Raw genomic sequence first — 12,716 nt, 5'->3', positions numbered from 1 at the left:
CCTGTTAAAACAGCTGAAAAAGCTGGCATACTTTTGTTAACATGCTACAATGCTAACTGTAACATACGTCACACATCCAAAATATTCTACTCTGAAGGTGTATCCCTAAAACGTCCATTAAAAAGGCTAGCATGCTAACGTTAGCAAAAGTATGCATCAAGTACCAAAATATGACTGTGGTGTAGTCCGACAAAATAAGCTACAGAAAAGCTAACATACTAATATTAACATGCTAACAGATAAAAAAGCTAGCATACTTTAGTATGCTTAAGTGTTAACTGCAACATGCGTCAAGTACAAAATGCTAGCATGCTAACGTTAGCATGCATCATGTACCAAAATATAACTGAGGTATACCTACAGAATAATCTAAAAAAAAGCTAGCATGCTAATGTTAGCATGCTAACAGGTATCGTAAGTACCAAGTAAGAAAATATTTGACGCTGAGGTGTATACCTGCACAATTAGCAAAAAAGCTAGCATGCTAATATTAGAATGCTAACGATTGTTGAAAAATGAGCACTTTGGACAGGCCTGGGTAAGTCCTTGGGAAAGATCTGTCAGGCTCACCTTGAGGGCGGTGCTTTGCAGGCTCTGTATGGTCAGTCGAAGGTGGCGCAGCAGGAAAGGCCAAGAGTTGATGAGGTATATGCGATCCATGGCCACCACCACGATACTGTACCAGCGCTGGAAGCCTCTGGCCAGGCTGTCCTTGATGAAGAAGGTATGCGAGAACACAAAGCCATGTTGCTCGTCCCCAAAGAAAATGGGCCCCTCGCGCCCGGGACAAACCTGGCAAAGACACGGCAGCCATGAGTGGAAGTGTGTGAGGCACACATCTCACACACAGTGGACATACTGTACGTCACACCACTTACCTCACAGTGGACATACTGTACGTCACACCACTTACCTCACAACTGAGGCTGCGCACGCAGGCCTGGCGCACCACGCTGAACAGCTGAGACTGGCGGGGATGCTGGTGGCTCAGGAAGCGAATGCCCGTCTCCTCGTCCATGCTCATGAAGCCCGGGTGGTGTGCAGGCAGGGAGCGACACCCCTGTGAGGGCCAACAACATCTTGGGTGAAGGTGCGCCCTAACAACTTTTTACCCATTCCAGGGCCGTGCCTATCACAGGTGGGAATCTTTGGCACCTCACCATCCCATTTATATATATATATATATATATATATATATATATATATATATATATATATATATATATAGAGAGAGAGAGAGAGAGAGAGAGAGAGAGAGAGAGAGAGAGAGACATATATACATACATATATACTGTATATACATATATATATATATATATATATATATATATATATATATATATATATATATATATATATATATATATATATTGTAATGTAGTTTTATATTGTTGTATATTTACACTATATTGCCAAAAGTATTTGGCCACCTGCCTTGACTCACATATGAAGTTGAAGTGCCATCCCATTCCTAACCCATAGGGTTCAATATGACCTTTTGCAGCTATTACAGCTTCAACTCTTCTGGCAAGGCTGTCCACAAGGTTGCAGAGTGTGTTTATAGCAATTTTCCACCATTCTTCCAAAAGTGCATTGGTGAGGTCACACACTGATGTTGGTGGAGAAGGCCTGGCTCTCAAGCTGTGTCCCAATTCAGGGTCTGCATCCTTCAAAGGCCGAATTTGAAGGCCGCTTATGTCACAACGCTGCGCGAAGGCTGTCCCAACTCATTCAAATTCGAAGGCTCCTCCAAATACTGCAGACGAATGCGCCCTCCTTTTCCCTGTATTTGGAGGATGCACCGCGACTATCCTTCGTGGCCTCCCATATCCCAAGATGCTTTGCGCGCCGGATCTTTTTGATGATGGCGGCAAATACAAGCAGCGGCACCTGCAGCGAATACACTTTCAAATGTAAGTATCCTCCGCAGGCTAGACTGTCCCATTTAACAACGGGTGACGCATCCTTCGGAGGTGCCTCCGAAGGTCCAGCCTTCTGAGGCTGCATAGGCCAGGTCCTCCGAAGGATGCAGACCCTGAATTGGGACACAGCTTCAGTCTCTGTTGTAATTCATCCCAAAGGTGTTCTATCGCAGTGGTCCCCAACCACCGGGCTGCGGCCCGGTACCGGTCCGTGGATCGATTGGTACCGGGCCGCACAAGAATAAAAACATTAAAAAAAAAATATATATATATATTAATTTTTTTTTTTAACTAAATCAACATAAAAAACACAAGATACACTTACAATTAGTGCACCAACCCAAAAAAACTCCCTCCCCCATTTACACTCATTCGCACAAAAGGGTTGTTTCTTTCTGTTATTAATATTCTGGTTCATACATTATATATCAATATATATCAATACAGTCTGCAGGGATACAGTCCATAAGCACACATGATTGTATTTTTTTATGACATAAAAAAAAAAAAAAAAAAAAAAATGCCCCCCGGTCCGTGGGACAAATTTTCAAGCGTTGACCGGTTCGCAGTTACAAAAAGGTTGGGGCACCACTGTTCTATCGGGTTCAGGTCAGGACTCTGTGCAGGCCAGTTAAGTTCATCCACACCAGACTCTGTCATCCATGTCTTTGTGGACCTTGCTTTGTGCACTGGTGCACAGTCATGTTGGAAGAGGAAGGGGCCCACTCCAAACTGTTCTCACAAGGTTGGATGTTACAAAAAAATGTTTTGTATCCTGGAACATTCAAAGTTCCTTTCACTGGAACTAAGGGGCCAAAGCCAACTCCTGAAAAACAACCCCACATCATAATTCCTCCTCCACCAAATTTCACACTCGGCACGATGCAGTCCGAAATGTAGCGTTCTCCTGGCAACCTCCAAACCCAGACTGGTCCATCAGATTGCCAGATGGAAAAGTGTGGTTCATCAGTCCAGAGAAGGCGTCTCCACTGCTCTAGAGTCCAGTGGCAACGTGCTTTACACCACTGCATCCCACGCTTTGCATTGGACTTGGTGATGTATGGCTTAGATGCAGCTGCTCGGCCATGGAAACCCATTTCATGGAGCTCTCTGCGTACTGTACGTGGGCTAATTAGAAGGTCACATGAAGTTTGGAGCTCTGTAGCAAGTGACTGTGCAGAAAGTCTTTGCACTATGCTGACCTCTCTGTCAGTTTACGTGGCCTACCACTTGGTGGCTGAGTTGCTGTTGTTCCCAAACTTCACTTTTCTTATAATAAAGTTGACTTTGGAATATTTAGGAGCGAGGAAATTTCAAGACTGGATTTGTTGCACAGGTGACATCCTATGACAGTTCCACGCTGGAAATCACTGAGAGCGGCCCGTATCGGTTGATATCGGTATCGGTAATTAAGAGTTGGACAATATCGGAATATCGGATATCAGTAAAAGCCATTATCGGACATCCCTAAATATGATCTTTTGCAGCTATTACAGCTTCAACTCTTCTGGGAAGGCTGTCCACAAGGTTGCAGAGTGTGTTTATAGCAATTGTCCACCATTCTTCCAAACACACACTGATGTTGGTGGAGAAGGCCTGGCTCTCAGTCTCCGTTCTAATTCATCCCAAAGGTGTTCTATGGGGTCCAGGTCAGGACTCTGTGCAGGCCAGTCAAGTTCATCCACACCAGACTCTGTCATCCATGTCTTTATGGACCTTGCTTTGTGCACTGGTGCACAGTCATGTTGGAAGAGGAAGGGGCCCGTTCCAAACTGTTCCCACAAGGTTGGGAGCATGGAATTGTCTGGAGCATTCAAAGTTCCTTTCACTGGAACTAAGGGGCCAAGCCCAACTCCTGACAACATCTTTGCACTATGCGCTTCAGCATCCGCTGACCTCTCTCTGTCAGTTAACGTGGCCTACCACTTGGTGGCTGAGTTGCTGTTGTTCCCAAACTCTTCCATTTTCTTATAATAAAGTTGACGTTGGAATATTTAGGAGCGAGGAAATTTCACGACTGGATTTGTTGCACAGGTGGCATCCTATGACAGTTCCACGCTGGAAATCACTGAGAGCGGCCCATTCTTTCACAAATGTTTGTAGAAACAGTCTCCATGTCTAAGTGCTTGATTTGATACACCGGGCCAAGTGATTAGGACACCTGATTCTCATCATTTGGATGCGTGGTCAAATGCTTTAGGCCATGTCTACACTAAGTCGTTTAACCCCTTAAACAAATAATTATTAAGCCTAAGCCCCGTTTCAGGTCCACCTCCTCGGACACATTTTGACACAGGTAAGTCAGCCGTGTAATTCTTGAATCTCCAGCACTTAGCTTTGTATGGACTCATTGATCGTTTACAAAGTGAGTTCGGAGAGGAAGTGACGCCAGAAAGCCCGCGCTCCACACAGGAAGTGACACCAGAAAGAACGCGCTGTCGTCAGCTTCATAACAAAGATGGACATGCCCGTGTTTCTCCTTCTTCTACATGTACAGGCGCTTTTGGAAACCACAAATCAATACCTCAAGAGAAGGCAACGGGCGATTGCAGCTATTTGGGATACAACACTTCTCAGACGGCAAGAGAACTTTCAGCTGTGAGTCTATTTACCGAAAAACTTGGTCCCTTCCTCCCGTGGATGTGATGGTGATAGGCAGTGTGTGACTACAAATATTGCTCTATGGATGTGACTGTGAAACGGCCAGGCGGCGTGCGTGATGCCCACATCTCTGCTAACTCCGCCATCAGCGGGCAGCTTAAAGATGGAATCATCCCCTCGTGTCCCAAACAACTGCTGGAAGAGGAAGATCCGCTCCCTGTTTTTCTTTGGGGGTGACCCAGCTTATCCCCTGACGCCATATCTCACGAAAGAATACCCCAACGGCGGAGTCAACCCACGACAACAGCACTTTGGGTATTCTCTGTCTCCATTCATTGTTGTAAAATGTTCTTTATCGCATTGTCTACTTTCTCATGTCGATTAAAGATTTGATTCATGTGTGATGTCCGGTGTGATTCACTACAATAGGGCCCCACAGCACACTGGACTCTAGTTCATTGAAATACCACAACACTGGATATTGTTCAAAGGAGATACCTTTTAATTTACAGACTTGCACACAAAACACAGCAAACAAATGTAAAATGCACAGCAAACTATTTACAATATAGCTCTTTTAAATAACTTCACAGTGAAGTAAAGTCATCTACTGGAGAGCAGATGGACGCTTCTTTTTTTTCTTTCTCGCGCATGTGTACTAGGAGGTCTTTAACGGTGGCATTGTTGTGTGTGGACACGGATAAGGTTAGGTGTGATTTACCAGAGGTGGGACCAAGTCATTGTTTGGCAAGTCATAAGTAAGTCTCAATTCTTTGCCCTCAAGTATTGAGTCAAGTCCCAAGTCCTGCATTTTGAGTTTTGAGTCCTTTCAAGTCCTTTTAACCACAGACTAATATATTTACACAGATTGTGTATGCTTTTAAAACGCTGTATTTATTTATTAAAACAAATGCATTTGAATTTGCAGGACAAAAAAATAGTGCTGACATTGCACTTCATAATAGCACTATTGACCAGTCATTTTAAACATTTAACTCATTCCTTTACAGAATAAACACATTTGAAAAAACAAGTCTTATTTGCACAAAAGTGTTAACATTGTATTTCCATGGCATATTGCATTGTAACTAGTTCCACAGCAGTTTCTATCCTGTTCTTACCTTATCTCATTGATCTCATCTCATACTGTATGTGTGTTGATGTGTGCGTACACATGAAAAACATAACAAATACATGAACATAACAATGAACAGAGTTGTACTTTTTAGATGTCAGGGCCCTATGCAATATGTACACATATTCTTAATATAGTATACATTTTAACTGACCTTTATTTGACTAGGTTTGTCTTTTTGTAGGTGGCTTAAATATGCGGTGCTGCTGACCGCCGTCTAACGTTACGTTACTGTGTGTGATACATTGACTAACGTAACGTTATGTATAGGTACCTCATGCAACCCTGCTTAAAAAAATCACTTGACAAAAAGTACGAATAAGGTAGTGAACAGCAGTGGACAACAGATTGCCGTGTTTGCAATGACGTTAGCAGTGACTTTACAACCTCACTGATTTAACTACACAGCAAATAAAAGTCACGTTACTTAGCCAATAAACGTTAGCTTACATTCAAAACCTACCGTTCTTTGTGCAACTTCAAATGTCGAACGAAGTTGGAAGTTGTTGCGTCTCCGTCTGTAATCTCCGAACCGCTTGTTTTGCATACTGCAATTCGTTTTTTGTTGACCAACTCGTAGTTTTTATACCCAAACGAAACTCTTTGGTATAATTTTTCCTCACTGGCGCGTTGTTTGACAGCTCTTCTTTGTTGGTTGTCCTGCAATTTGATTGGATGAATGCTGTGGGATGAAAACAACGTGGATCTCATTCGATTGGATGTTGTACAGACAGCACACACACGCTGACAGACACACACGTACACAATGAAAGATACGGAGCGCTCCTGAATAACTTTTTAATCTTTGGGTTTTGGGGAAAGCAGCAAGTCTTGAGTCAAAAGGCTCAAGTCCAAGTGAAGTCACAAGTCATTGATGTTAAAGTCTAAGTCGAGTTGCAAGTCTCTTTACATTTTGTCAAGTCAAGTCTAAAGTCATCAAATTCATGACTCAGTCCAAGTCATTTGACTCGAGTCCACACCTCTGTGATTTCCCCTGAATAACCTTAGTGTAGACACGGCCTTAGTTAGATCCATAGACGCTGTTGCCGCACTTTTTTTTTTACTATCTATTGCATTGGTGATTTCAATCCAATCCAATCCACTTTATTTATATAGCACATTTAAACAACTAAAATGTTTTCAAAGTGCTGCAAAACAATATTAAAAATAATATTAAAAACAATTTTAAAAACAATGTTCAAATATTATCCTTAGCTCCACTAATGACTGAATAAAAACAAAAAATAAATACATATAAAACTAATATAAAAAACAGTATAAAAAAAAATATGATTAAAAACGATTTTAAAGGAAAAAAAACAATTAAAACAGTAAATAGAAATCAAAATTTATAAAAAACACAGAGGACAACAGACCACACAACTCACGTAGTGTTAAAAGCCAAAGAATAAAAGTGGGTCTTAAGACGAGACTTAAAACACTCCACTGTGGGAGCGGTTTGAACATGGAGGGGCAGAGTGTTCCAGAGCTTAGGGCCGACCTCAGAGAAGGCCCTGTCTCCCCTGGTTTTAAGTCTGGTCTTGGGCACCACGAGCTGGAGCTGGCTCTCGGACCTCAGAGCGCGTGCAGGAGTGTAAATTTGGATGAGATCCGAGATATACTGAGGTGCCAGTCCATGTAAAGCTTTAAAAACAAACAGCAATGTTTTAAAATCAATTCTAAAATGAACAGGGAGCCAGTGCAAACTCTGAAGAATTGGGGTTATATGCTGGCGTTTCTTGGCCCCTGTTAAAAGTACTGCTGCCACGTTCTGGACTAACTGCAACCGGGAGAGAGCTGTTTGACTAATGCCAGCATAAAGTGCATTGCAGTAGTCCAGGCCACTTGAAATAAAAGCATGCACCACTTGTTCAAAAAGGTTAAAAGATAAAAACGGTTTTACCTTTACTAAAAGACGAAGATGATAAAAACAGGATTTTAAACGCCATTGACTTGTTTGTCAAGTTTAAAATGGCTGTCTATAGTGACGCCAAGGCTGGTGACTTTGGGACGCACATCATTTTGCGATGGTCCCAAGTCAGTGAGGGCCGGACCAAAACTTAAAATTTCCGTTTTTCCCTCATTCATTATTAAAAAATTCTGGGCTAACCAAGCCTTGACGTGGCATAGACAGTTGAGAAGGGGTGTCAGGGGGCCGTGGCCTTTTGAAATAGGCATATACATTTGGCAGTCATCTGCATAAAAGTGATAAAACACTCCATGCCTCTTAAAAATCTCTCCAAGAGGGAGAATGTAAAGCGAAAACAAGATGGGGCCTAGAATAGATCCCTGGGGGACACCACAGTAAAGCGGAGCAGAAGAAGAGGTGGTGTCCCCCAGCCGGACAGAGAAGGACCTCTCTGACAGGTAGGATGTGAACCACTCTAATGCAGTCCCCCTGACACCCACACAGTCTCTCATACGCTCTAAAAGAATTGTGTGGTGGACTGTGTCAAAGGCAGCTGTAAGATCTAAAAGCACTAAAATGGCAGAGCTGCCAGAATCAGACATTAAAAGCAAGTCATTAAAAACCTTTAAAAGTGCAGAAGCTTTGTATCCAGACTGAAATTGATCTAAAGTGCTATTTTCATCTAAAAAAAGGCTGCAATTGCGCCAAAACACATTTCTCCAAAATTTTTGACACAAAAGCATACTTGCCAACCCTCCCGGATTTTCCGGGAGACTCCCGAAATTCAGCGCCTCTCCCGAAAACCTCCCGGGAAAAATTTTCTCCCGAAAATCTCCCGAAATTCAGGCAGAGCTGGAAGCCACGCCCCCTCCAGCTCCATGCGGACCTGAGTGACGTGTCGACAGCCTGTATTCACGTCCGCTTTCCCACAATATAAACAGCATGCCTGCCCAAACACGTTATAACTGTAGAATGATCGAGGGCGAGTTCTTGGTTTCTTATGTGGGTTTATTGTTAGGCAGTTTCATTAACGCCCTCCCAGCGCGGTAACAACACACAACAACAGCAGTCATGTTTTATTCTACCGTAAAGCAGTTCGTCTGCCGTAAACAGCAATGTCGTTGTAATATATTGAGTTGGAGGCAATAACCAGGCGAGGTGATGAAGTACGTCTCTTTACTGTAGACTTCAGAACAGACTCACACACTTGACGTCAGGTGCGCAACACCACGTAAATCGTTGGCCAACCAAAAAGGAACCCCAGTACGCTATAGCCAACATTCACCAGGAGATGGCAACAGACAAACATAGATCACTCTATTACATTCCTCCCCTTTTAGAAATGTAGAAGTTACTGAAAATAAATAAAAAAAACAACCAAAAAATGCAGCAGCTCAATTAAAAAACTGTACTTAAGCCACATTCTTTTTTTTTTTTAGTACTGAACTCTTAACCCTCATTTGTAATCAATAACAATAATACAATAAATATATATATAGCTAGAATTCACTGAAAGTCAAGTATTTCTTATATATATATATATATATATATATATATATATATATATACATATATATATATATATATATATATGTATATATGAAATACTTGACTTGGTGAATTCTAGCTGTAAATATACTCCTCCGCTCTTAGCCACGCCCCCGCCCCACCCCAACCACGCCCCCGCCCCACCCCCCACCTCCCGAAATCGGAGGTCTCAAGGTTGGCAAGTATGCACAAAAGGTCATTTGGAAATGGACCGATAATTTGACAAACTTGTAGGATCAAGACCTGTTTTTTTAATCAAAGTCTCAACAACAGCTCTTTTACAAAAAGAGGGCACACAGCCAGAAACCAAGCTGCTGTTGATGATGTCCCTAACAGACAAGTCAATAGAATACCAGACTTCTTTAAAAAAGCGAGGGGGACTGGGTCTGTGGGACAGGACCAGGGTTTTAGTTTGTCAACTATTCCTATAAGCTCAGGCATAGACACAGGCTCAAACTGACTAGACACAGCCGAGCACTGAGTGGCCACATTGAAACTCAATGGAGAACGATTTCTTCTGTAATTTCAATGAATAATGATGTCATTTCTACTGCGTGGTGTCCCCAGCTCACCTCACACATTTCTCCCCTCTGCGTGGCGGAGCTGTGGGCCTTCATGGTGAGTCCTTCACCCTCCCGCTCGGCGTCTCTGTCCGCGGCCATCGCAGCCCCCGCCTGGGAGGAGGAAGGCGACGGGGACGGAGGGTGCAGGGCCTCCGTGCAGAAGAGCGTCCGCGGGCCGTGGAGCTCACAGAAGTGACAGAGAGCCACCAGGGCGTTCATCTAGGACGAGAGGGAGCCACGCAAACGCCATTTTTAAACCACCATTTCACTTAACCGCCATCGATAAAGACTCACCTTCAGCGGCCACTTCTGTGACTCCGGCCAACGCACACGGATCCAGCAGCCACTGCGTCCACCGAAAGGTCAATTAGAAGCGCTTTGACGCATTTTAAAACGAGAGAAAAGCTTCAAATTGGCTGACTCACGGGCTAACTTCGTGTTGTTTACTTCCGCTAGCGTGACGTCACCGCGTCACGTGACAACGCGTGACTGAGGGAACGACGCGGTTGAAGCATTACACATTTTCGATTTCTTCGGTTTATGAACAATCAAACTCATGATTAAAAAAACGTCCCCCAAAAGGTCAAATAAAAGCGCTCTGAGGCATTTTAAAACGAAAGAAAAGCTTCAAATTGGCTGACTCACGGGCTAACTTCCTGTTGTTTACTTCCGCTGGCGTGACGTCACCGCATCATGTGACAACAGTCACGCGCTCCAGCGTGACTGAGGGGACGACGCGGTTGAAACATTAAACATTTTCGATTTCTTCGGTTTATGAAACAATCAAACTAATAATTAAAAAACGTCCACCAAAATGTCAACTAGAAGCGCTTTGAAGCATTTTTAAAACGAAAGAAAAGCTTCAAATTGGCTGACTCGCGGGCTAACTTCCTGTTGTTTACTTCCGTTGGCGTGACGTCACCGCGTCATGTGACAACAGTCACGCGCTCCAGTCAGTCGCGTTTGAAACATTAAACATTTTCAATTTCTTCGGTTTATGAAACAATCAAACTCATAATTAAAAAACGTTCCCCAAAAGGTAAACGAGAAGCGCTTTGAAGCATTTTTAAAACGAAAGAAAAGCTTCAAATTGGCTGACTCACGGGCTAACTTCCTGTTGTTTACTTCCGCTAGCGTGATGTCACCGCTCCAGCGTGACTGAAGGAACGACGCGGTTGAAACATTAAACATTTTCGATTTCTTCGGTTTATGGAACAATCAAACTCATAATTCAAAAACGTCCCCCAAAAGTTCAATTTGAAGCGCTTTGAAGCATTTTAAAACGAGAGAAAAGCTTCAAATTGGCTGACTCACGGGCTAATTTCCTGTTGTTTACTTCCGCTGGCGTGACGTCACCGCGTCAAGTGACGACGCGCTTGAAACATTAAACATTTTCGATTTCTTCGGTTTATGAAAGAATCAAACTCATAACTAAAAAAGCATCCACCAAAAGGCTAACTATAAGCGCTTTGAGGCCTTTTAAAACAAAAGAAAAGCTTCAAATTGGCTGACTAACGGGCTAACTTCCTGTTGTTTACTTCCGGGCTGCGGGCGCCCCTGGCGTGACGTCACCGCGTCACGTGACAACAGTCGCGCCAAAAAAATGTGCAAAGGAATTTTATACTTGCAACCTCATTATACTGTTGGCTAAGTTTTATATTCATAAATGTAAGTTTCTCAATACCCGACCTGTTTGTTGTGCCTTTAAAAAAGAATTAGAACTTTAAAACTCTTTCTACCTCTAACAACCAAAAAGCTGTAAAAACAATGATGCTGTGCTCCAAATGTGGATTATTTACGGAACTTGTGTGCGCCTATGGCTTTACACTTTGTTATATGTATATATTTTGCATTTTATTTTAGTTGCTTTATTGAGTTTACAACCCCCCGGCGCTGTTTTGTACAGTTTTTGTACATGTGTAATCATTATTATCTATTTGGAAAAAAATGACGAGGTTAAAACATAAAATATTTTCGATTTCTTCGGTTTATGAAACAATCAAACTCAAAATTAAAAGTAAAATAGCGTGGGGGGTGAATGACGCGGTGCGACATCAAACATGTTCGGGTGTATTCGGTTTACGAACCAATCAAACGCCTAATTCAAAGTAATAGTTTAGTTTCTGCCCATGTCTACAACAGACTTTCTGAAGAAAAGGATGGCGTAATACTACATTACCCACAATCCACCGCGGCACAACAAACCCAGGGCAAGGGTGAGTCACAGCAGAAATGCTACTCTGTCAGCGACACATTTGAAAATCAAAACTAATCAGTTTTAATTGTTGTTATACTTTATTACGCTCTTTTTATGAAAAGTTTAACGTCTTGTGTGGCGTACTCGTTTAGATGTCAAGTTGATTTCATTGACACCGGCGTCACTTTGAGCATGAGGCGTGTCAGTTTCACGTCGTCATACAGTCAGTCAAACTAAAGAAAAAGTGTTAAAAGTGCAATAAAAAGTCTTTAAAACTGCTCTACTCACTCAGCATGGCGTCCTCAGAGTCAAACACAGGCGACGCTGCCCTGCTGGACGCGCCAGAGGCCCAAACAGGTAAAGAATCAACATTGAACTGTGTTTGCTTTGTTGTGTTTGTGTGTTGCTTACATGATTTATGAGGTCTGGCATCATTTTATTTGAACAACTTCTGCTTTCGAGTCTTTATGTCGATTCCTATTCCTGAATTGGCTTTAGAATTGTTTACATGGTTTAAATGGGAACGCTTACCAGAGAAATGTAACTTTTTTTTTTACTAAACAAAACTAAACATAACTTTCTTGATCTTCAGGAGCCGGTCCTTTCAAAGAACCGTACAAAAGACTGGCTGGTTATTATAGTTTAAAAAATAATCTGTTATCAATCAACCAATCAATCAAAGTTTATTTATATAGCCCTGAATCACGAGTGTCTCAAAGGGCTGCACAAGCCCCAACAACATCCTCGGTTCAGATCACACATCAGGGCAAGGAAAAACTCAACCCAATGGGATGACAATGAGAAACTTAGCTACATTTAATGGAGAGTAACTTGTAGCTTA

General features: G+C 42.5%; 2 protein-coding genes across 2 annotated transcripts in view; one reads left to right on the top strand and one right to left on the bottom strand.

Moving 5' to 3' along the window:
- Nucleotides 1–10,358, bottom strand: part of flcn (folliculin) — a 43,437-nt gene extending 33,079 nt beyond the window's left edge. The window contains exons 1-4 of the mRNA XM_072913069.1: nt 9,973–10,358; nt 9,688–9,897; nt 914–1,060; nt 571–792 (exon numbers count right to left, since the gene is read on the bottom strand). Coding sequence (XP_072769170.1) covers nt 571–792; nt 914–1,060; nt 9,688–9,897 — 579 coding nt within the window. The 5' untranslated portion in view covers nt 9,973–10,358. The remainder of the gene's footprint in view (nt 1–570; nt 793–913; nt 1,061–9,687; nt 9,898–9,972) is intronic.
- A 1,523-nt stretch (nt 10,359–11,881) lies between these two features.
- leng9 (leukocyte receptor cluster (LRC) member 9) overlaps nt 11,882–12,716 on the top strand; it is a 34,691-nt gene continuing 33,856 nt past the window's right edge. Inside the window, exons 1-2 of the mRNA XM_061957746.2 lie at nt 11,882–11,894; nt 12,168–12,232. Coding sequence (XP_061813730.2) covers nt 12,169–12,232 — 64 coding nt within the window. The 5' untranslated portion in view covers nt 11,882–11,894; nt 12,168. The remainder of the gene's footprint in view (nt 11,895–12,167; nt 12,233–12,716) is intronic.

The sequence above is a fragment of the Nerophis lumbriciformis genome, linkage group LG04, assembly GCF_033978685.3.
Source record: "Nerophis lumbriciformis linkage group LG04, RoL_Nlum_v2.1, whole genome shotgun sequence".
Lineage (NCBI taxonomy): Eukaryota > Metazoa > Chordata > Actinopteri > Syngnathiformes > Syngnathidae > Nerophis > Nerophis lumbriciformis.
Note: the sequence above shows the minus strand (reverse complement) of the source record. Positions and strands in the feature narration are given on the sequence as shown.